This window comes from Abramis brama, assembly GCF_963993115.1.
Source record: "Abramis brama genome assembly, chromosome: 9".
Taxonomy (NCBI): Eukaryota; Metazoa; Chordata; class Actinopteri; order Cypriniformes; family Leuciscidae; genus Abramis; species Abramis brama.
In genome coordinates, this window is record NC_139971.1 from 6,111,520 (window position 1) to 6,137,502 (window position 25,983).

The 25,983-nt window shown below is 36.5% G+C and overlaps 3 protein-coding genes and 2 long non-coding RNA genes across 11 annotated transcripts in view; 3 read left to right on the forward strand and 2 right to left on the reverse strand.

Moving 5' to 3' along the window:
- Positions 1–25,983, forward strand: part of LOC311089376 (myelin-associated glycoprotein-like) — a 63,778-nt gene that overhangs the window by 2,090 nt on the left and 35,705 nt on the right. For 3 of the 7 annotated variants that reach the window (XR_014607680.1, XM_084124032.1, XM_084124033.1), the window contains exons 2-3: positions 25,199–25,326; positions 25,445–25,496. Coding sequence is in view for 4 of the 7 variants with exons in the window: in XM_084124032.1 (XP_083980158.1) it covers positions 25,457–25,496 (40 nt within the window). In the remaining 3 variants the exon portion in view is untranslated. Of the gene's footprint in view, positions 1–25,198; positions 25,327–25,444; positions 25,497–25,983 lie in introns of those variants that run through there. The other 4 variants (XR_014607679.1, XM_084124035.1, XM_084124034.1 and 1 more) reach the window with 2 other exon arrangements.
- Positions 4,054–8,619, reverse strand: LOC311089916. The gene is made up of 3 exons (XR_014607790.1): positions 8,175–8,619; positions 7,276–7,403; positions 4,054–7,155 (listed from the first exon to the last, which is right to left on the reverse strand). It is a non-coding gene; the product is annotated as an uncharacterized lncRNA (long non-coding RNA).
- LOC311090058 (putative inhibitor of apoptosis) lies at positions 9,124–9,702 on the reverse strand (the record flags this gene model as incomplete). Its single annotated transcript, XM_084125156.1, has 1 exon — positions 9,124–9,702. The coding sequence occupies one exon, from the start codon at positions 9,700–9,702 to the stop codon at positions 9,124–9,126; it is 579 nt and encodes a 192-aa protein (XP_083981282.1).
- LOC311090059 (putative inhibitor of apoptosis) lies at positions 10,048–10,941 on the forward strand (the record flags this gene model as incomplete). The annotated part of the gene is made up of 1 exon (XM_084125157.1): positions 10,048–10,941. One exon carries the CDS (start codon positions 10,048–10,050, stop codon positions 10,939–10,941), a length of 894 nt encoding a protein of 297 aa, XP_083981283.1.
- LOC311090060 lies at positions 11,446–16,101 on the forward strand. Its single transcript, XR_014607823.1, has 3 exons — positions 11,446–11,890; positions 12,662–12,789; positions 12,910–16,101. It is a non-coding gene; the product is annotated as an uncharacterized lncRNA (long non-coding RNA).

Sequence of the window (25,983 nt, forward strand, 5' to 3'; positions counted from 1 at the left end):
GGTGACATTCTGAAAAGCCATACATGGATCAAAGCTAATGGACAGGATCAGATAAATCAGAGTTTAGATTCTCTGCCCGAGCCCGAACTTGACCCGACCTGGGCCGGGCCCTTGATCCAGCACTTGTGTTACAAAATGCAACACGTCACGTGTCATGCTCAGCGTCTCCTCCACTCGCACGCATCACACCGGGCCAGGGATAATAAACTTTAAAAATATTTATTTTGTTTAAAAGATATTCTATATTCTAAAACCTTGTTGAATTAAATTAGAGTTGTAGCCTACTAGGCCTTCCAAAGTTCATCCAAAGGTCATTCTTGTTCATTTTCTGTGTTCGTCATTTTTCACGTTTTTTTTTATTTATTTTTTACGTTTCTTCTTTCAGATCCATTTGCGATCCATTTCATTCTGAATAAACAAACAAGGTAGTTTGCATGATTTGTCCTTGTTGCATTATTCATTATGATAATAATTAATAAATGCACGCACAATTATCCGTGAACTTGATAAATGTTGCAGATATGTTTTACTATGCACAAACAAATGCATTTCAACTTATGTGTGCAAAATTCAGAAGCAGTACATTAATGTGCAGCAATTTGTACAAATAGAGTGTCTGTAGGCCTACTATATGTGTTGTAGCCATTAAATAAGCTCATTTAGTTTCATATTTGTTAAAATATTATAATGTTATTTTTTTCCATCTATGTTGATTTATGAAAAGTGAACAGCACGAGTAAGATAGGATGTGCAGTATATCGGGAGACTTGGAGTGGGTCAGACATGATTTTGACCACTTCATTAAGTTTTGTTTTGTAGAAAACCTTTCTTTAAAGTGAATTTCGTTTTGTATAAATTGTATCTTAATTTTAATACATTTTTCATCAACGAATTGCATGTATTTAATAAATAAGAAGCAAATATAGCAGACATAGGCTATAATCAGAGGCGCCGCCGCGGTCACTTGCACTGCACGTTAACTGGAGCGGATCTCATCATAAATTAACCGAAACTAAGTGTATGCCTCAAAGAGAATATTAAGAAATATATCTAAAGAAAGCTTGAAATGTCTTTAAACAAAACAATTCAAAACGAAAAGAAATAGGCAACACTCTGATGTAATCCATGCATTTCTCCATATGCGCATTCACTACGGAGATGGCGATCGTCAACTTCATCTTTGCTTCATCTCAACTTCCCTGGCGCCACCCCTGGTTATAACGGCCTGCGTATTAAAAAATGGTCGGGTTTAAATCGGGCTCGGGCTCATTACAGTTAATGTGTCGGGCCGGGCCGACAAAGTCAATTCGCCTCATTCGGGCTTCGCGTCTACCGCGCCTCAGGACCTCTAGACGCGCGTAAACGCGTCTTTACATTGACTTAACATTGAAATCACTCGCGCCAGACACTCAAGAGTGAGTGAGTAATCAAAAAACCTTTGCGTTTAGCCTTAATTGAGTAAAACACCGTATGTGCAACTTCGGCCATTCTCAGTGGTGTGACTGGGACACTAACTCTGCTTGTCATCATAGAAACAGATAATCAGATTGTGATGTTTATTCACGCTTCAGTATTATGCTGAATATGCGGCGTAAAAAAAGACCTGCAACCGTCTCGCAAGTGTTGATAGGCTATTGAGGTACGTTCACACTACACACGCGACGCTATACCATTCATTTTCAATGGGGAGCGGGCGACTTCCGGCGACACGCGCGGTCGCGACCGTTGGCGACTGGATGGGGCGTGTCTGGCGACGCGACAAAGTTGAGAAATGTTTAACTTTATGCAAATGAAGAGCGACTTTCGCGAGCGACAACCAATAGGAGTGAAGTCAGTGGAGCACACGTGAGTAGTTCTTATACTATACCATGTGTCAAAATGATTGATGACTTCCGGTCCCGCCCACTAGATATGACATCTGGTCCCGCCCTTCCGGTTGTCCGTTGACTTGTCCCGCCCTTTCTGGTGTATATTGATAAGGATATGGATTGTCGTATTGACCGTTTGATCATGCGTTTTGACCGTTCGATCATGCGTTTTGACAGTTTTATCTACCGCATATGTTGTTTTTTATCTATTATATTTCCGGCATATGTTGTTGTTAGGGTTTGCCCTATCATCCTACCTAGTCGTAGATAATTTGGTTTGACAGAAAGTTTTTGACCCTATTTGACCCTTTTTTATTCGTAGATAATGTGGTTTTGTCAGAAAGTTTGAAGACTGTGTCACACACAAGCATTATCTCTAGTGCACACAAGCTGGGTGTATTTTCTGTGTTTGTGATAGACATCTGTTTTTGACAGAAAGTTTGAATTTGTTGTCCGGTTCAGTTATGTGTTTGTGTGTATGTGTGTGTGTATGTCTGGGTATATGGCATCACAAGTGCTGTTAGGAAATGTGTCAGCATCTGATATGATCCCCTCCACATTCCTGAGGTAACAGCAAAAGTGAAAAAAAAGAGAGTTGTCCCTAATCATGTTTTATATTTCACACAAATGATATACAATAATATCTTAGCAAAAATCTACTGAAACCATTTAATTCAGTTTTAGAGAAACAAAAGAATAAAATGAATAAGGATTTTACTAAATACTAAAGCCTATCACAAAAAAAAAGAGTTGAAAACATACTGTTCTTTAAAAAGTATAAATGAAAAGATTATAAAATAATTTAACCAAGGTTGAAAAAACATACCGTTCGTTTAAAGTATAAATGAAAAGATTATAAAATAATATAACATAAATGTCAGTGTTTCTCTCTCTCTCCTGCTAGGTTTATTCAGCGATCAGAATGAGACAATAGGGCTAAATTTATTTCAAAGTTTAAATGATATCTTTATAAAATGTTGTTTTTATTTTATTTTATTTTTTTAATTAAATTTAATACATTTATTAAAAGTCGTAATAATGTTTTTTAAATTCAATACATTATTAAAAGTTGTAAAACAAAAACACTGTTTTTTCTGAATGCCTCTCCAGCCAGAGTAGTGTGTGTGTGTGTGTGTGTGTGTGTGTGTGTGTGTGTGTGCGTCCTCTGACATGACCCCCTCCACATTCCTGAGGTAACAGTGAAAGTGAGAAAAAGAGAGTTACCCTAATCATGTTTTATATTTCACACAAATAATATGCAATAATATCTTACTAAAAATCTACTGAAACCATTTAATTCAGTTTTAGATAAACAAAAGAATAAAAAAAAATCATATTACATAAACATTCCGTTCTTTAGGCCTATAAGTGTATAAAATAAAATAGCCATCTTGCTAATTTAACTAAAGTTGAAAACCATTCAGTTCTTTATAAAAGTATATAATTAAATGCTTATAAAATAAATATCTTATTGATCCAATTGTTTTTGATAAACAAAAGAATAAAAATCATATTACATAAAAAACGGTATACATTAAAATGGTTATCTTGCTAATTTAACTAAAGTTGAAAAACATTCTGTTCTTTAAAAGTATATAAAAAAATAAAAAATAAAAATCTACTGAAATTTCAGTTTTAGATAAAAATAAAATTCATCTAAGTCTGCTGACTGAAGATTTCATGAAGCACCAGACAAATGGTATGTTTGTGTGTGTGTGTGTGTGTGTGTGTGTGTGTGTGTGTGTGTGTCTGTGACAGGTTCTGGTAAATTAGCGTGCCGTCATCTTTCTGAATTTATTTCAAAACATAATCGTAAAAGTTTAAATATGATCTTTTAAAATTAAAAGACTGTTTAAATAAAATCTTTAAAGTTTTATTAAAATCATATCTTCTATTTATTTTCTTAGAAGATTACTGTAATGATTTTGTTTAACGGTAACCTAAAGTATAATTGTTATTAAACAATGTCTGTTCAAAAACTTTAGATTGTAGAAAAACTGTACTTTTTAGTCGTTTTAAATCTCATTTATATGAAAAGATTCAATCAGCATTTTTTTTTGTCCATGCGGGGTTTCAATTTTTATGGTGGGGGCTTTCCATAGCTATAATGAATTTTGTACCGTACACCTAAACACAGAAAACTACATTTGTACATTTTCAAAATGAAATAAACAAATAAATAAATCATTTAATATCATTTTGTGCACACACACGGTTCTAAAAAATAAACTAATCTCTATTTTAAATTAAATTATTATTATTAATAACATATGTTACTAAAATGTAAACAAAGTTTTAGCTAAATAAATATATAAACAAAAACACCTTACAGCCCCAGATCCTTCAGAGATAAACCACAGTGTGATCTGAAGCTTCAGGAAACAGGGTATCAGACCAGATGAGTCTCGGGGGACAATGTCACAGTAAATCTAGTCTGCTAACGCCTTTTACAGAATACATCCAGAGTTTATACTAAATTCATTTAAAAGCATAATCATACAAGTTTAAATAAGGTATTTTAAAATTAAAAGAAATCTTTAAAGTTTTATTAAAATCATATCTTCTATTTATTTTCTTAGAAGATTACTGTAATGATTTTGTTTAACGGTAACCTAAAGTAGAATTTTTACTAAACAGCGTTTAGTTGTTGATTGTTGAAAAACTGTGCTTGGTCATCTTAGATCTTTTGTCCATACAACATGTTGTCAAAGTTTGTCACAATGTTTTGTTGTTGTGTTGTTTTTAAGAAATCCGAGGACTCCACATTGCTCTTATTTAGACTAAGTTGTATCATCTGCAAAATCACTGACCCGGCATAAGTAAAGTTGGTCTTGAGCGAATATTTAATTTTATCAGTCATAATTCAAAGTATAAGTATACGATCGTATAAGATCATTTTAACTTGTATTCCCCGAACTATCCTTAATCAGTGTGGAATCACACAGGGTGAAACCCTTTACTGAGAATATACTATCGGTTATCTACTCAAAATATATGTAGAAGTGTAAAATCGGTGTTTAAAATCTGTCTGCTGGCCGCATGAATAGACTTTGGGGAGAGCTGATGATACAGGAAGCATGCCCTTTGACCTCCTCGATTGTGGAGGCTTTTTTTTTTTTTTTTTTGTTAAAGACCCAACTACAAGTTAGTTCTCCCAAAAGAATTTCTCCCATCTAGTGGTTCTCCCATCTACTCGCTTTTTCAAATGCGTGTTGCAACTGCGGTAGCCTAATGTGTCAAAAGCTATGACAACATGGCTTCCAATAGCGCTTCATAGAGTTTAACGATACATGTTTTTGTACTGTTATGCCAGCTATATAATGATTTACACAACCAAGCAATGAAAAAAGCTTGTAATTTAGACCATACCTTTGACTTGCCTGTCGAGAAGAAATCAGGCAACTTCCCTTTCAAAGTCTTTCTCCTTCATTAGATCTTTCCACATGGGGAAAAGCTATCCTGATATTTATTTACATACCGATAAATTAAATGTTAGCTTTTAGGCGTTAACGATTCCTTCTCCCGTGGCTCGGCATAAGTATGATCCTACATTATAATGTACTGTGCAGTGCAACCTTTCAAATTTGCCGGGGCAGTATCATTGCCTCCCATATGGTCTAGCGGTTAGGATTCCTGGCTTTCATCCAGGCTGCCCGGGTTCGACTCCCGGTATGAGAAGACATTTTTTTTTTTTTTTTTTACATTGTCAACAAAATTCAAGTTATTCAATAATCATTTTTAGTTATCCATAGTCTTAGAGGCCTACAAGTCTTAGAGGCCTACACGAACTGCAGAAACAAGCAGAAGATACGTAAAAACTCATAAATGCTGTTTCAGTAGGCTACTGAATCATTTTCACAAATACAATTATATAGAATTCAGAAAATTTCACTATGGAATATTTACTTTATCTATCATAATTTCAATTTAGTACATCATCATTTAAACTTTTCATCTCATAAATATGACGCATAGTCATAATTGTAATTTCAACTTTTTGTTATAATTATTACTTAATTCAGAATTACAATTTTTGTCAATTACACCTTTTTAATGTAATACTTAAAACGTTTTTAAGGCATAATTTGGTTGTTGACTATAGTAGTGTTGATGATGAAACGTGTTGAGTTAGGCTAGCGCTTTTTGCCCCTCTCTGGTATTATAGTGTTTCAAGATGGCGGAACGACACGGAAGCCTCCTTGGACTTACCCGCCCCGTGTAAATAAAGATAAGAAATGTTTCGCTTACGAGGATAAGTCAGATCATTGGCAGAGGTCATTTTACACCCATGAGGACATATTTTATGAATACAGACAATGATTTTAGCTAATAAAATAAAACATTTTCAACGAGCGAATCTACACATGAGAGGCCTTCAGAAGTCATAACTCCAGGGGTCAACGGCTTAGGCCCATTGGTTTCGGTATTTGTAAAAATCAAATACTGTATTACACTTTTCAAAGTTACAATAAAAAGACCTGTTGTGTTCTGACACAAGGCCATTAACTTGTTTTTATAAATGTATTTTGCTTATTTCTACAAATATCGACCTGAAAAATGAAAATCAGAAAAAACAGAAAAAACATTGTTTTAAAATACAACTAAACCATGATAATGTTTAGTTTAGATGTTGATGACTAAGCTTCTGGCATATAGTGCAACCACGCAACAAGAAATCTAATATTGGTGTAATCTTTGCGAGGTCTCACTCACGACACACAACTTTGTAAATAAAATAAAAAATATTATGGAAGTCATTGTACTGTAATTTAACCATATTTTATTTATTAATATTATGGCTTCATGTTGATTTAAAGTTTTTAATTGTTATTAACAAATACCTTTTAACATCCGGCACAAAATGAAAGAGATGTATTATTTGAAAAAAAAAGAAAAAAAAATGGAATGTTCACAATCACTATGTGTCAAAAACAGTATGTGTGTAAATAGTTGTGCAAAGTTCCACACCCTATGGACTAACACATAAATAAATATATATAACATACACAAAACATTTCTTAACTAAGCAACTGTTTCTTAAATTATCAGACACTCACCGCACTGATGTTAACATCACCATATATTGTGTTTTCTACCATGATTGTAGTAACTATTGTCCCACCATTCTTCTGGGCAACTGTTAAGTTAAGCTGATTAGGGTTCTGAATTAATGGCTGTCCGAATGTTGTAGAAATATTACGCTGTCGTCGTTGTGGAAGGTTGTTAGGCTGTTGATTTGTCATGTTTCCAGAATGTGTTTGAACGCACAGCGTTTGAACGTCACCATCTGTTAAAAAATGAACAATTAAATACACAACCAAAAACCATGTAAACATTATAGTAAAGCTTATTGAAGATTGAGAAACATATTGACTACTAACAAAGTAAATTATACATCTTTTCCTACGTTTGATATTCTTTTTTCTGATTTTTTTCACTATGGACTTGATCCTTTTTAATGCTGTTTTCTCTCCATATTTATTCTGTAGTTCCTCTACTGTGTCTTCCAACCTCCCTGTTGTTGTTCTTCTCCTGCTGTGTTAACCAAAGACAAACAGTTAGAAGAATAAAATGTATGTACAATAGCAAAAATAAAAGTTGGTCATTAGTTGTTAGGGTTAGATACACCTGTAGACACATTCACACACCCGTTCGCCTGTTTTCATTTAGCATACACCAGAGTTCAAACATTCACTTTTTCAAAGGGTCGAATGATTACGCGGTCAAAATTTCTCTTTTTAACATGAGAGTTAAAAAATGTACACGAGTCACGACGCATTGCATTATGCACCTGACCTGCCGGCTGATGAAGTATTTATTACATCAAGAAAACATGAATACAACACACTGCACTTGGATGAATACATTTATTAGATTTATTTAATAATATTACCAGTTCCATATTATCTTTATATAAGACATATAAAGACATCTTAAAAATAAGACAAAAAATGATTTTATTTTTTAAATTTGACTGCATTCTTTACTTTTTGATTTATGAATTATAACAGACTGATGGGAAAAACATTATTTTGCAGTTACTTTTTTAAAATTTGTTTTATTATTCAACTATCTCTTTCTTTTTGTTAGATTTTTATTAGTTGTAATTTTATATATAAACATTTAACTTTTAAAATAAAGGTTTTACAACAACATCACCATCTTCCGCTATATTTTGGCCTCCATGCTCATCTATTTACAGTATATGATATTGGTGAAGGGGGCCAGCATGAATATATATTTTTAGGGGGCCCCCCGAATTCTCTACGGCCCCGTTCACATCGCATCGTAAGCGCATAATATCACCTGCTCAAGTACGTCTTGACGAGTTTCTTCTGTATTAAACAGCGAATCTTCTCAGTCAGATCGTCGCAAGATCTCAGGAATCCTCTCACACTGCTTGTGTTCACGAGCTCCATCGCTGCACTTTTGTGCGGCTGTGTGTGACTCTTAACAATTCAAACAGCAGCGCGGAGATGTGACGTCATGTGTCGAGCACATCTTTGCATTTCTTCTGAAACAACAATTTTTAACATCACTATCGCAACACTTATCGTATTGCCGGCTGGGATTGTAATGTTTTGTATGCCGTTTTCTTTACACTCACCCCGGATATCTGTTTCCTGCAGTTAGCTGTAATGTTAGTGAACTCTAGGTCTTCTCTTTGTTCATATACGACAGTATTCGCATGAATTGGCTTGATTTGATAAAATTATGTTTTAAACCATCATCTTCACTTGAGACATTTACATTATACCGTCCTAGTTTTTAAATAGCGCTAAAATGTATATTTTAACCCTTTATGCGGATATGCCGTACAAGGTTCTCTGTTCTCTGGTTCTGTGTTTTTAAAAATAAAGACAAGGATACCTCTTTCTATAAGCGACCCTTAAAATCTGTGCATACAACAAAACACGTGTAGGTGTACGATGATTTATCAACAAATTACTTTTGTTTGACGAAAAACTTAAATCAGCTGGTGCTTGATAACTATTGAAGTTATGATGCGATATTTATCACGTTTTAATTTTAACTCAATACTCTATGAACTTTAACATCTTGTTGGTCAAATTAACTTAAAGCCTACGCATCCTAGCTACTTTCTAAATGTGTGTAACAGAACTTATGGTGAACAATTTAGCCATATGTTTTAAACGTGTAATGTTTAAACAAATTTTGTTACTGGACTGAGTGAAAATAATAAACTTCTCTTTTGTTTTTATGCATCAAGTTAAATGCAAATGATAGGAAAACTTTATGATAGGAAAGTACGGACGGCGCCTTTGACCAAGCCTCTACATATGGGGCACTTGCTCAGAGAAGGCGCACATTCTTTGCACACAACTAGGTGACCACAGGGGATGAAGACAATGTTCACTTCCTTATCCATGCAAACTTTGCATGTGCGCTCCTCTTGAAGTCTTTTTAACTGTTCCTCCATAGGCAAGTCTGAAAGATCTTGACTAGGGGATGCAGCTTCATTTGTCTCGACCGTCAGGCCACACTCAAATTCCATCTCTAAAGCAGGATTGTTCTCTTGTTCTCTCACAAATTCTATCGATTCGCTGTCTCGCAATCTTGCTTGAATCTGATGAACAAACTCTTGGCCCTTTTCTTGCAGTAGGTATTCACATCTTGGAAACCACTTAGCATGTTCTACCCATGGATCATCACCAGACTCCCAACATCTGAGTCCACCATCGCAACAAAAGCACTTCACGTCATCATTACGACCAACATAGTAAAAACCAGCCTTTGCCAATTGTTCTGGTCGAACAATTATTCTTGAGGGCCAGTAGACAAATGTGAGCAACCTTTCTTCACACTGTTGCATTGCCGATACATTGGAAAGGTCGCCACCAGATAAAGGTACATTATCTGCACGGTCATCTCGAACGAAGCGGCAGTGGGGGTAATGCCTCTGGTGTTCTGATACTGCACGATCTCCCGGTTCCCAGTTGCTAAGCTGGCCTCCACAACTGAAGCAAGCCACTCTGTCGCCCTGGCCAAGGTAGTAGAAACCACTTTTGGCAAGCTCGGCTGGAGTTACTGGTGCAAGAGGCCAATTCTGAAACGGGTGTCGCAGGGGCGGAAAGCTGTAGCATGGCTACGCGGGGAAAAGGCACTTTTGATGAAGACAAAAAAAAAAAAGGGGCCACATGGAGAAGTTTAAGTAAACATGGATATGTCTCACCAGCGACCTCCGGCTTGTCACAATCCTGGCATGCGTCGGGAACAGGAACGCCTTGACACCTTTCAGAATTGGCCTCTTGCACCAGTAACTCCAGCCGAGCTTGCCAAAAGTGGTTTCTACTACCTTGGCCAGGGCGACAGAGTGGCTTGCTTCAGTTGTGGAGGCCAGCTTAGCAACTGGGAACCGGGAGATCGTGCAGTATCAGAACACCAGAGGCATTACCCCCACTGCCGCTTCGTTCGAGATGACCGTGCAGATAATGTACCTTTATCTGGTGGCGACCTTTCCAATGTATCGGCAATGCAACAGTGTGAAGAAAGGTTGCTCACATTTGTCTACTGGCCCTCAAGAATAATTGTTCGACCAGAACAATTGGCAAAGGCTGGTTTTTACTATGTTGGTCGTAATGATGACGTGAAGTGCTTTTGTTGCGATGGTGGACTCAGATGTTGGGAGTCTGGTGATGATCCATGGGTAGAACATGCTAAGTGGTTTCCAAGATGTGAATACCTACTGCAAGAAAAGGGCCAAGAGTTTGTTCATCAGATTCAAGCAAGATTGCGAGACAGCGAATCGATAGAATTTGTGAGAGAACAAGAGAACAATCCTGCTTTAGAGATGGAATTTGAGTGTGGCCTGACGGTCGAGACAAATGAAGCTGCATCCCCTAGTCAAGATCTTTCAGACTTGCCTATGGAGGAACAGTTAAAAAGACTTCAAGAGGAGCGCACATGCAAAGTTTGCATGGATAAGGAAGTGAACATTGTCTTCATCCCCTGTGGTCACCTAGTTGTGTGCAAAGAATGTGCGCCTTCTCTGAGCAAGTGCCCCATATGTAGAGGCTTGGTCAAAGGCGCCGTCCGTACTTTCCTATCATAAAGTTTTCCTATCATTTGCATTTAACTTGATGCATAAAAACAAAAGAGAAGTTTATTATTTTCACTCAGTCCAGTAACAAAATTTGTTTAAACATTACACGTTTAAAACATATGGCTAAATTGTTCACCATAAGTTCTGTTACACACATTTAGAAAGTAGCTAGGATGCGTAGGCTTTAAGTTAATTTGACCAACAAGATGTTAAAGTTCATAGAGTATTGAGTTAAAATTAAAACGTGATAAATATCGCATCATAACTTCAATAGTTATCAAGCACCAGCTGATTTAAGTTTTTCGTCAAACAAAAGTAATTTGTTGATAAATCATCGTACACCTACACGTGTTTTGTTGTATGCACAGATTTTAAGGGTCGCTTATAGAAAGAGGTATCCTTGTCTTTATTTTTAAAAACACAGAACCAGAGAACAGAGAACCTTGTACGGCATATCCGCATAAAGGGTTAAAATATACATTTTAGCGCTATTTAAAAACTAGGACGGTATAATGTAAATGTCTCAAGTGAAGATGATGGTTTAAAACATAATTTTATCAAATCAAGCCAATTCATGCGAATACTGTCGTATATGAACAAAGAGAAGACCTAGAGTTCACTAACATTACAGCTAACTGCAGGAAACAGATATCCGGGGTGAGTGTAAAGAAAACGGCATACAAAACATTACAATCCCAGCCGGCAATACGATAAGTGTTGCGATAGTGATGTTAAAAATTGTTGTTTCAGAAGAAATGCAAAGATGTGCTCGACACATGACGTCACATCTCCGCGCTGCTGTTTGAATTGTTAAGAGTCACACACAGCCGCACAAAAGTGCAGCGATGGAGCTCGTGAACACAAGCAGTGTGAGAGGATTCCTGAGATCTTGCGACGATCTGACTGAGAAGATTCGCTGTTTAATACAGAAGAAACTCGTCAAGACGTACTTGAGCAGGTGATATTATGCGCTTACGATGCGATGTGAACGGGGCCGTAGAGAATTCGGGGGGCCCCCTAAAAATATATATTCATGCTGGCCCCCTTCACCAATATCATATACTGTAAATAGATGAGCATGGAGGCCAAAATATAGCGGAAGATGGTGATGTTGTTGTAAAACCTTTATTTTAAAAGTTAAATGTTTATATATAAAATTACAACTAATAAAAATCTAACAAAAAGAAAGAGATAGTTGAATAATAAAACAAATTTTAAAAAAGTAACTGCAAAATAATGTTTTTCCCATCAGTCTGTTATAATTCATAAATCAAAAAGTAAAGAATGCAGTCAAATTTAAAAAATAAAATCATTTTTTGTCTTATTTTTAAGATGTCTTTATATGTCTTATATAAAGATAATATGGAACTGGTAATATTATTAAATAAATCTAATAAATGTATTCATCCAAGTGCAGTGTGTTGTATTCATGTTTTCTTGATGTAATAAATACTTCATCAGCCGGCAGGTCAGGTGCATAATGCAATGCGTCGTGACTCGTGTACATTTTTTAACTCTCATGTTAAAAAGAGAAATTTTGACCGCGTAATCATTCGACCCTTTGAAAAAGTGAATGTTTGAACTCTGGTGTATGCTAAATGAAAACAGGCGAACGGGTGTGTGAATGTGTCTACAGGTGTATCTAACCCTAACAACTAATGACCAACTTTTATTTTTGCTATTGTACATACATTTTATTCTTCTAACTGTTTGTCTTTGGTTAACACAGCAGGAGAAGAACAACAACAGGGAGGTTGGAAGACACAGTAGAGGAACTACAGAATAAATATGGAGAGAAAACAGCATTAAAAAGGATCAAGTCCATAGTGAAAAAAATCAGAAAAAAGAATATCAAACGTAGGAAAAGATGTATAATTTACTTTGTTAGTAGTCAATATGTTTCTCAATCTTCAATAAGCTTTACTATAATGTTTACATGGTTTTTGGTTGTGTATTTAATTGTTCATTTTTTAACAGATGGTGACGTTCAAACGCTGTGCGTTCAAACACATTCTGGAAACATGACAAATCAACAGCCTAACAACCTTCCACAACGACGACAGCGTAATATTTCTACAACATTCGGACAGCCATTAATTCAGAACCCTAATCAGCTTAACTTAACAGTTGCCCAGAAGAATGGTGGGACAATAGTTACTACAATCATGGTAGAAAACACAATATATGGTGATGTTAACATCAGTGCGGTGAGTGTCTGATAATTTAAGAAACAGTTGCTTAGTTAAGAAATGTTTTGTGTATGTTATATATATTTATTTATGTGTTAGTCCATAGGGTGTGGAACTTTGCACAACTATTTACACACATACTGTTTTTGACACATAGTGATTGTGAACATTCCATTTTTTTTTCTTTTTTTTTCAAATAATACATCTCTTTCATTTTGTGCCGGATGTTAAAAGGTATTTGTTAATAACAATTAAAAACTTTAAATCAACATGAAGCCATAATATTAATAAATAAAATATGGTTAAATTACAGTACAATGACTTCCATAATATTTTTTATTTTATTTACAAAGTTGTGTGTCGTGAGTGAGACCTCGCAAAGATTACACCAATATTAGATTTCTTGTTGCGTGGTTGCACTATATGCCAGAAGCTTAGTCATCAACATCTAAACTAAACATTATCATGGTTTAGTTGTATTTTAAAACAATGTTTTTTCTGTTTTTTCTGATTTTCATTTTTCAGGTCGATATTTGTAGAAATAAGCAAAATACATTTATAAAAACAAGTTAATGGCCTTGTGTCAGAACACAACAGGTCTTTTTATTGTAACTTTGAAAAGTGTAATACAGTATTTGATTTTTACAAATACCGAAACCAATGGGCCTAAGCCGTTGACCCCTGGAGTTATGACTTCTGAAGGCCTCTCATGTGTAGATTCGCTCGTTGAAAATGTTTTATTTTATTAGCTAAAATCATTGTCTGTATTCATAAAATATGTCCTCATGGGTGTAAAATGACCTCTGCCAATGATCTGACTTATCCTCGTAAGCGAAACATTTCTTATCTTTATTTACACGGGGCGGGTAAGTCCAAGGAGGCTTCCGTGTCGTTCCGCCATCTTGAAACACTATAATACCAGAGAGGGGCAAAAAGCGCTAGCCTAACTCAACACGTTTCATCATCAACACTACTATAGTCAACAACCAAATTATGCCTTAAAAACGTTTTAAGTATTACATTAAAAAGGTGTAATTGACAAAAATTGTAATTCTGAATTAAGTAATAATTATAACAAAAAGTTGAAATTACAATTATGACTATGCGTCATATTTATGAGATGAAAAGTTTAAATGATGATGTACTAAATTGAAATTATGATAGATAAAGTAAATATTCCATAGTGAAATTTTCTGAATTCTATATAATTGTATTTGTGAAAATGATTCAGTAGCCTACTGAAACAGCATTTATGAGTTTTTACGTATCTTCTGCTTGTTTCTGCAGTTCGTGTAGGCCTCTAAGACTTGTAGGCCTCTAAGACTATGGATAACTAAAAATGATTATTGAATAACTTGAATTTTGTTGACAATGTAAAAAAAAAAAAAAAAAATGTCTTCTCATACCGGGAGTCGAACCCGGGCAGCCTGGATGAAAGCCAGGAATCCTAACCGCTAGACCATATGGGAGGCAATGATACTGCCCCGGCAAATTTGAAAGGTTGCACTGCACAGTACATTATAATGTAGGATCATACTTATGCCGAGCCACGGGAGAAGGAATCGTTAACGCCTAAAAGCTAACATTTAATTTATCGGTATGTAAATAAATATCAGGATAGCTTTTCCCCATGTGGAAAGATCTAATGAAGGAGAAAGACTTTGAAAGGGAAGTTGCCTGATTTCTTCTCGACAGGCAAGTCAAAGGTATGGTCTAAATTACAAGCTTTTTTCATTGCTTGGTTGTGTAAATCATTATATAGCTGGCATAACAGTACAAAAACATGTATCGTTAAACTCTATGAAGCGCTATTGGAAGCCATGTTGTCATAGCTTTTGACACATTAGGCTACCGCAGTTGCAACACGCATTTGAAAAAGCGAGTAGATGGGAGAACCACTAGATGGGAGAAATTCTTTTGGGAGAACTAACTTGTAGTTGGGTCTTTAACAAAAAAAAAAAAAAAAAAAGCCTCCACAATCGAGGAGGTCAAAGGGCATGCTTCCTGTATCATCAGCTCTCCCCAAAGTCTATTCATGCGGCCAGCAGACAGATTTTAAACACCGATTTTACACTTCTACATATATTTTGAGTAGATAACCGATAGTATATTCTCAGTAAAGGGTTTCACCCTGTGTGATTCCACACTGATTAAGGATAGTTCGGGGAATACAAGTTAAAATGATCTTATACGATCGTATACTTATACTTTGAATTATGACTGATAAAATTAAATATTCGCTCAAGACCAACTTTACTTATGCCGGGTCAGTGATTTTGCAGATGATACAACTTAGTCTAAATAAGAGCAATGTGGAGTCCTCGGATTTCTTAAAAACAACACAACAACAAAACATTGTGACAAACTTTGACAACATGTTGTATGGACAAAAGATCTAAGATGACCAAGCACAGTTTTTCAACAATCAACAACTAAACGCTGTTTAGTAAAAATTCTACTTTAGGTTACCGTTAAACAAAATCATTACAGTAATCTTCTAAGAAAATAAATAGAAGATATGATTTTAATAAAACTTTAAAGATTTCTTTTAATTTTAAAATACCTTATTTAAACTTGTATGATTATGCTTTTAAATGAATTTAGTATAAACTCTGGATGTATTCTGTAAAAGGCGTTAGCAGACTAGATTTACTGTGACATTGTCCCCCGAGACTCATCTGGTCTGATACCCTGTTTCCTGAAGCTTCAGATCACACTGTGGTTTATCTCTGAAGGATCTGGGGCTGTAAGGTGTTTTTGTTTATATATTTATTTAGCTAAAACTTTGTTTACATTTTAGTAACATATGTTATTAATAATAATAATTTAATTTAAAATAGAGATTAGTTTATTTTTTAGAACCGTGTGTGTGCACAAAATGATATTAAATGATTTATTTATTTGTTTATTTCATTTTGAAAATGTACAAATGTAGTTTTCTGTGTTTAGGTGTACGGTACAAAATTCATTATAGCTATGGAAAGCCCCCACCATAAAAATTGAAACCCCGCATGGACAAAAAAAATGCTGATTGAATCTTTTCATATAAATGAGATTTAAAACGACTAAAAAGTACAGTTTTTCTACAATCTAAAGTTTTTGAACAGACATTGTTTAATAACAATTATACTTTAGGTTACCGTTAAACAAAATCATTACAGTAATCTTCTAAGAAAATAAATAGAAGATATGATTTTAATAAAACTTTAAAGATTTTATTTAAACAGTCTTTTAATTTTAAAAGATCATATTTAAACTTTTACGATTATGTTTTGAAATAAATTCAGAAAGATGACGGCACGCTAATTTACCAGAACCTGTCACAGACACACACACACACACACACACACACACACACACACACACACAAACATACCATTTGTCTGGTGCTTCATGAAATCTTCAGTCAGCAGACTTAGATGAATTTTATTTTTATCTAAAACTGAAATTTCAGTAGATTTTTATTTTTTATTTTTTTATATACTTTTAAAGAACAGAATGTTTTTCAACTTTAGTTAAATTAGCAAGATAACCATTTTAATGTATACCGTTTTTTATGTAATATGATTTTTATTCTTTTGTTTATCAAAAACAATTGGATCAATAAGATATTTATTTTATAAGCATTTAATTATATACTTTTATAAAGAACTGAATGGTTTTCAACTTTAGTTAAATTAGCAAGATGGCTATTTTATTTTATACACTTATAGGCCTAAAGAACGGAATGTTTATGTAATATGATTTTTTTTTATTCTTTTGTTTATCTAAAACTGAATTAAATGGTTTCAGTAGATTTTTAGTAAGATATTATTGCATATTATTTGTGTGAAATATAAAACATGATTAGGGTAACTCTCTTTTTCTCACTTTCACTGTTACCTCAGGAATGTGGAGGGGGTCATGTCAGAGGACGCACACACACACACACACACACACACACACACACACACACTACTCTGGCTGGAGAGGCATTCAGAAAAAACAGTGTTTTTGTTTTACAACTTTTAATAATGTATTGAATTTAAAAAACATTATTACGACTTTTAATAAATGTATTAAATTTAATTAAAAAAATAAAATAAAATAAAAACAACATTTTATAAAGATATCATTTAAACTTTGAAATAAATTTAGCCCTATTGTCTCATTCTGATCGCTGAATAAACCTAGCAGGAGAGAGAGAGAAACACTGACATTTATGTTATATTATTTTATAATCTTTTCATTTATACTTTAAACGAACGGTATGTTTTTTCAACCTTGGTTAAATTATTTTATAATCTTTTCATTTATACTTTTTAAAGAACAGTATGTTTTCAACTCTTTTTTTTTGTGATAGGCTTTAGTATTTAGTAAAATCCTTATTCATTTTATTCTTTTGTTTCTCTAAAACTGAATTAAATGGTTTCAGTAGATTTTTGCTAAGATATTATTGTATATCATTTGTGTGAAATATAAAACATGATTAGGGACAACTCTCTTTTTTTTCACTTTTGCTGTTACCTCAGGAATGTGGAGGGGATCATATCAGATGCTGACACATTTCCTAACAGCACTTGTGATGCCATATACCCAGACATACACACACACATACACACAAACACATAACTGAACCGGACAACAAATTCAAACTTTCTGTCAAAAACAGATGTCTATCACAAACACAGAAAATACACCCAGCTTGTGTGCACTAGAGATAATGCTTGTGTGTGACACAGTCTTCAAACTTTCTGACAAAACCACATTATCTACGAATAAAAAAGGGTCAAATAGGGTCAAAAACTTTCTGTCAAACCAAATTATCTACGACTAGGTAGGATGATAGGGCAAACCCTAACAACAACATATGCCGGAAATATAATAGATAAAAAACAACATATGCGGTAGATAAAACTGTCAAAACGCATGATCGAACGGTCAAAACGCATGATCAAACGGTCAATACGACAATCCATATCCTTATCAATATACACCAGAAAGGGCGGGACAAGTCAACGGACAACCGGAAGGGCGGGACCAGATGTCATATCTAGTGGGCGGGACCGGAAGTCATCAATCATTTTGACACATGGTATAGTATAAGAACTACTCACGTGATCCGTCACTCTTCAGTGCAGCGTCTGACCGAGGCAAGATGAATGAGAAGTTTATTTTAGCAGTCAGAAACTTTCCAATAATTTATAATATGTCTCTGTGTACATACAGTGGTACTCGCCGTGCTGACTCCGAGCCCGAATGGTTTTGTGAACTCAGAAAGACCAGTATTTGCCCATTTTCTGCAGTTAAATAGCCGCGATAGCACAGGGCACTCACTGTTTCTCATTCATCTTTAATATTATGAATTTTATGTACTGATTCCATTTATATTTAGACTTTTCCTTCCAAAATGTTAGCTTGTAGCGGCAAGAAAACAGATTTGTTGTCTACAACACGTAACATCCGTGAATGTCACTCACAAACATTACTAGGCAACCAGAAGTGAGAAAGCCCACTAACGACCTCACCGCCAGCCACTGGCGACATGCAGCGTAACTAGTACTCTGAGTAGTTTTTGAGAAGAGTAATTTGTACTTTTACTTAAGTACTTTTTTGACACCAGTACTTTTACTTGTAATTGAGTATTATTTCAGCAATGTAACGGTACTTGTACTTGAGTACAAATTTTCAGTACTCTTTCCACCTCTGGTATTAACATATCATTTCAGCTCAGTAAGATTCTGAAAATGCGAAAATCAGTTATTTATTTTGTCTTCTGTATAATTATTTTTTGAAAGTTCTCTTAGTTCGTAATGTGCACTAAACTGTGAACCTAGCTTTAGAACCGTCCGGGTCAAGTATAATCTTTAAAAATGTTTTTCTATGGCATAAAAGTATTTTTGGTCTAGTGCAGGGATTAAGCTTAATAAATATTTCACTTCTGCTTTTTGCATAAGAAATTTAAGAGAAAGATTGTCAAATCAAACTCTAAATCAATTGTGTAGGTTTGGTTTGAGATGTTTGTTGTGAGAAACTAATCGGGGAACTACTGTTCCCTTTCGAGAACGGTCACTTCGTATTGCGTAGCTAATACGCAGTGGGGAAACTCCTTTCCTCGAGAAATATTGAAGCTAATAATTTAAAACGCAGTGCAGCTGCACAGCAAACACAGCAGAGCATCTAGCTCGCCCATTGGCTGTGCTGCGTCAACTGCACAACCTATGGCTAAGCTCCTCTATTAAATGACTTGGCGCCCAACATGTCAGAGCGCGCCTAAATGAGCGTGGCCTTAGCCTATAAAGGAAGCCCATTCTGGCCATTATAGCAGATTTTATCTCCTTCAGCGACTCTTCACGTCTCTGACCTCTTCCGAAGCTTCGCCATCGAAACAAGCCAGAACAGCTAGAGCAAGTATTCACACAGCGGACAGTGCCTTCAACTCACCTCGAAGCCGCTCCTCTTCTGTCGCTGCACTCCATCCATCTCAGGCCATCCGGCGAGAAAATGCTATATATCCTTTTATTGCACTGTTGTGTTTGTCGCTGCAACACTCAGTTTCTAAAAGAGTCAAATTGCGAGCGTTGATTCAAATGCCTCACCCCTCGTGCACCTCATGCGGAGCACGCCTACACGAGGAAGATGGGCACGCGGAGTGCGCCAGATGCCTGGGATCCGCCCACGCCGAAGCTGCACTCTCTGCCGCGGTCTGCTCTCACTGCGAGAGCCTGCCCATCTCACCGCTGCGGAAGCGGATAGCTCTCTTTCGAGACGGCGACACCGCTCCCCCTGCACTTCCCTTTCCGGGCACTACTTCAGCCGCGGAAGAAGAAGCGTCGCAGCCAACGGCAGCCCGAGCACATGGAGCTAAGCGAGCCCACGCCGGCCACGTCCCTGCGTGCCTCGCTTTCTCCATCTCAGTCTCCTTCACCAGTCCTGTTCACTTAGGCAGACCAACGCCCCTCTCTTCAAGTGGCGGGTCGGACGAAGAACGCGACGACAGCCTCTCCATCACTGTGTCTGAGGAAGAGTGGTCGGGCTCGGTTGACCCTGCCCTCTTGCAGTCTGGTGCTAGCGCTGCTGCTACCGGGACTAATTCGGACGCTGAGATGCTGCGTATCCTCACTGTGGGCGTTTCAGACCACGGTCTCGAATGGGCTTCGCCTGAGAAGCCACCTAGATGTCAGTTGGATGGATGGTTTCTGCCTGGGCGCCAGCAGGCCCCCCGTCACAAGCCAGCACCTTTTTTCCCTAAAGTCCACGAAGAACTCAAGAAATCTGAGTACGGCTGAATGCCGTACTCAGCACGCACGAGCGCTTCTACTTCCGCCACGCTCTCCTCTGTTGACGGCGCGGCGGAAAAAGGTTACAAGAAGCTTCCTCCTCTCGAAGAAGCAGTTGCCGCCCATCTATGCCTGCCCACTGCTGTTGGCTGGAGATCCAGAGCGGTTCACCCTTCTAAGCCCTGCCGAAATACTTCAGCCCTCGCTGGACGTGTTTTCTCTGCTTCCGGTCAGGATGCATCGGCTCTGCACACCATGGCGGTGTTGCAGGTGTTTCAGGCCAAGCTTCTCCAGGCAATGGACGAGTCTGGCCCGAACCCTGAGGCGTTCCGTGACCTTCGCAGCGCCACAGACCTAGCACAGACCTAGCATAGGATTAGGCCTTAGTTCAATTAGGGCATTTAAGTGCCTTAGATAAAAACGTTACTGGTGTGGATCTTGAGGCAAAACAATAGCAGTGACATATTTTAGGATATGTCAGTGCAAGTTGCTTTCAGTTAAAACAGCTCAAACATGTATTTTAGTCTGAGACTATAGGCTATATCTTAACAGTTTATAACATCAAGAGCAAGATCAGGGTATTAGGTTAGACACAAATATTAAAACAGTTGGCATATCACCAACACTGCAACTATATGAATTTATGAATTATTGATCTGCAGTAGAAACAATAACATATGTAGCTACTGTTGTAAAGTTTTCTTTGTTCGAAGCAGAGACCAGCGAGACAGTTGGGATCGCGTTCAACGGAAGTTATTCTTTATTGAGAACTCCGCTGTACGCGGCTGTAGAAACGTCCAACATGATCTAATCTAATACAGTATGCATTGTAGTTATATACATTCCAAGGGGGAGGGATTACATAGGGGTGGAGACTCTGAACAAAGCATGCAAATGAAGTAGGAACACACCCTACTCTGAGTCCAATTGAATCAGCATAACTACTCAAATGATCCAATCAGCCTGACGGTATCACCCATATCTTCACATGATCACAGAGACAAAAGCACAGCTGTACATTGAGCTTACTAGGCAGGAAATGCATAAGGGCAAAGGGTGAGGGTGAGAGTCTCAGGAATTGACTCATTTAGAGAACAAAGGAAAACCAGGTCGGGCAGGAATATCTTGCTGTAAACTCAGTAATCACTTTCTCAGTTTATATACTAACTATTTAATAAAAATGTAATCCAACACTTCCCCCTTTGAGAGTTCTAATAACTCTCACAAAAATACAAATTTATACACTATAAAGTTCATTCTTGTAACTGGTGTAAGTTACAGGCACATATAACTTGCTCTGTGTTGTTCATCTGTAATTGCATGCTGACACAGAAACAAAACATGCAATTTAGGGTTCGTGAATTTCTCTGCGTTGTGTATTTTTCATTTTCTTTTGTGATAGTTCGTTCAGCAGTGGGTCTGGTTGTCTTCTTGAGGTTGGGGCTTCATACGCAGATGAGACGGTTGTTGCATATGGATCTCGGAAAAGAACATCAAGTTTTATCTGCACACTGTAAGACAGAAAACAGAAAAACAGAGAGCAGTATTTCTTCAAAACACTACGGTTGTAGCAGTTTAAACACTATGGTTCTATCATTTTCAGAGTCTACTGTTGTCGTTTCATTCTTTCCCTATTTCTTAATTGATTTGACACCTATGGACCAGTGAGGTAAGGATGGACTAAATGGGGAAAGGCCTATGAGGTTGTCTTCACCCTGGATTGGCCCCCGACGCCTGTTGCGTCAGTTCTTTCCAGGGCCCTCACTGAACCGTGTCCTATTCTGTCCCTGTGTTGTGTACACACTGTACAGTGTGTGAGAAAATTGGCACATTTTCATTCTCCAGTGAAACATCAGTCTTAATAGACATCATATAGAGCATGGAGGTCTGACTGGAATATTTCTGTGGTATAATATTTTAAGGCTGTGAGTTTTCTGAATGTCCCCCAAACAAAGGCTGTGACAGTCACTAAGTCTTTCATCTTTGTTGTGAGTTACTGGGGAGATTAAGCAATCACAGCCTAAATGGTTAACATCTTATCAAGTTGCCCCACGAGTTTAACGAGGAGGGGAGGGGCTGCTTTAAAGTAGCAAACAAATGTAGTAAGAGCTGCATAACATTGTTAACTTGTCTTAAGTTATTTTTGTTTTTTCTACATTCTTTTCCAAAATGTCCGTGCTTGCCACAGTAAGAACAACTGGCTTCTCTAGGACTTTTGCGTTTCTTTGGCTTCTCTGAGTTGACCTTAATGGATGCTGCTGCAATTCTTACTCTCTCTTTGACATCAGAATTTCTTTCCCAAATAGCTAAACTTTCTAGGTTACTTCTGAGAGTTCTTTTAGCCCACGTAATATCTAGGAATGGCAAGGCTGTTCTGTACTCAGCTACAAGACCATCTGCCCAAATTCGGATTAGAGCTCCTTTGTCAGCTAACACACTTTCGGAATCATCCACTATTCCACTGTACACTGCAGCTACCTGACAGAACCTCTCAGTATATTCACTCACAGTTTCTTCTTTCTCTTGTACACAGCTAGTAACTCTCGACCAATCGATTTTGGGTCCTAAGATATTCTTTAGGATTTTCAAAACACCTTCTCTCAATTCATCTTTTCTGGCATTTTGAAACTCAGAATTGTTTACAGCACTTTCAAAATCATTGAATTCTGACTCAGTCAAGATCTGTGATATTAGCTGAGTGACTTCAGCTAGAGACATATCGTAGAGCCGCATCTTTTTGGACAACTCTCTCCAAAACTCAGAAAAATTTCTTTGCACTGATGGCAAACTTTCAGCAATTCTCTCAATATCTTTAGGACATAAAGATGTTTTGACTGCTTGTGGCTGCAATATGGGGGTTGCAAATGAAACTGTATCAACACCTTTTCCCTGAGGCTTTTGTCTAGCTACGCACACTTCAACTGCATTTACATCTGCATTGACATTGTCCTCTATACTATCAAAAGACTGTAAATCAGGATAGCTTTCATCTGACTGTTGGTTTTCTGAGTCACATTTGGTTGAGGCCTTGAGGCCCACCATTTTCGTGAAACAGGACACTTGAGTAAGCAATTTTTTGTTCTGTTCTTTCAAATTATCTATACAACGAGCTTGTTCTTGTACAATGGATAAGCTAAATTCTCTGTGACAAAAGATAATGCCTTTGACACTGTTCTTGCGAATACTTTCTCCTAGTACCTTCTTACAATCTTCGATTGACCAAACTTTGCCTGGATTAATGCCAAATTTCTTTGTTAAATTCAATCTGACTTCCTCAGTCACGATGGAGTCCATGTGCTCTGATAACAAAGACTTGAATTCACTGTCTGTCCATAAAGGTTTAATCAGTCTAGTACTTTTCCTAAACATTTTTGTGAATTTCTTTGTTACCACACAATCAAAAACATTAAAACTTCTCTCTACTGTCTACAATAGAGGGTACACTTGTTAACACAGCTTAACTATTGTTAACTTTCCAAATTACCACACTTAACTTCCCTGCCGACAAGAACAGAGAATCAACAGAAATAACTAGCACGTAAAGCTAATTCTTCTCTGCCTAAAGCAAAGGATACCAACTATTAGCACTTGATGCTAACTTTCTCTAGCTTACAGATAGGTCTTCTCTAGCAAGAGCATACACATAATATTAACATGTAATTGTTAATCTTCCCTGTCAACAACAGAGGATCAATTTCATCTCTAAAAGAAAACTTTTTAGAGGCTTATCTTTAGTTAACCAAACTCTACAGCTGTTTGTTAACTACTTCTCTGAACGGCGCAGAGGAAAACATTTGTACTGGTCTGCATTGGTTCTTTGAATGGAGTGTAAACTCACCGAATCGTTGGTTGTACAGAAAAATTTCGTCTGGAACTCAGTCAGCTTTGTTGAGATCTTTGAGCTTGAAGTTTCAAGATTCAGTCTGGAACTCAGTCAGCTTTGTTGAGATCTTTGAGCTTGAAGTTTTCAATCTGGAGGAAGCTGGAAAGATTCAGTCTGGCAATCTTTGTCAAATCTTTTGTTGAGCTTGAAGTTTCAAGATTCAGTTCATTGAGCTTAAAATTCTTTGAGTTTCCTTCTCCATCCGGGTCACGGCAACATCTGTTGTAAAGTTTTCTTTGTTCGAAGCAGAGACCAGCGAGACAGTTGGGATCGCGTTCAACGGAAGTTATTCTTTATTGAGAACTCCGCTGTACGCGGCTGTAGAAACATCCAACATGATCTAATCTAATACAGTATGCATTGTAGTTATATACATTCCAAGGGGGAGGGATTACATAGAGGTGGAGACTCTGAACAAAGCATGCAAATGAAGTAGGAACACACCCTACTCTGAGTCCAATTGAATCAGCATAACTACTCAAATGATCCAGTCAGCCTGACGGTATCACCCATATCTTCACATGATCACAGAGACAAAAGCACAGCTGTACATTGAGCTTACTAGGCAGGAAATGCATAAGGGCAAAGGGTGAGGGTGAGAGTCTCAGGAATTGACTCATTTAGAGAACAAAGGAAAACCAGGTCGGGCAGGAATATCTTGCTGTAAACTCAGTAATCACTTTCTCAGTTTATATACTAACTATTTAATAAAAATGTAATCCAACACTACAATGTAACAAATTCCTCTGTATTAGGTTGTTTTTCATCCCATCCTGCTCTTTTCATTCATCTCTTGGTTTCTTGTTCTTTCTGATGTTTTCATTTCTTTAACTGGGAACTCTTGATTTTTATGCACACCAAAGTCCTGGCTGAAACTTTAAACCCAAAATGAAATAAATGATAAACACATTTTACTTCTGCTTTTTGCATTTAAGGCGTTGTCAAGTATCTTGCAACATATTTTTCTGATTCAAATGAGATCTTCCATCTGTGGTAAAATGACTTCATCACAACTGCAGTAAAGGTCACTCTTATCTGGGTCGCTCATTAAAATCTATTTGAGGTAAACTATCAAATGTGTTTTAAATTAGAAATTATTTAATTGTAAACTGTTACAACTGTCAAGACAAATGACTATAAAAAAGATGCTACATTTAATCTTCATTATTTCTACACATCAGGTGATTCTCAGAATGATTGCTGCAGATTTTCTTGTATTCAGCATTCTATCAGGTTGGTCTTTTTTTATGTTTTCATTAAGAATATAATTGAACTAACAATGACCTCAACCTCAAAAAAAATAAAAAAAATAATAATAATAACATTAATAATTGGACACTAATGTCATACTTGAAAATGTCTGAAATTCATTTAATTAGATCAGCAAACAAATAATGCAAACAAATAACACTTTACAATAAGGTTTCATTAGTTAACATTAACATTTAACATGGACTAAGAATGAACTATACTTCTACAACTATTAATCTTGACTAATGTTCATTTCAATATTTACTAGTACATTATTAAAATCAAAAGTTGTATTTGTTAACATTAGTTGATGCACTGTGAACTAACGTGAACAAACAATGAAAAACTGTATTTTTATTAACTAACATTAACAAAGATTAATAAATACTGTAACAAATGTATTGCTTGTTAGTTCATGGTAGTTAATGCATGTTTATCATAGACTCCTAAAATTAAAGGTTCCAAAAAG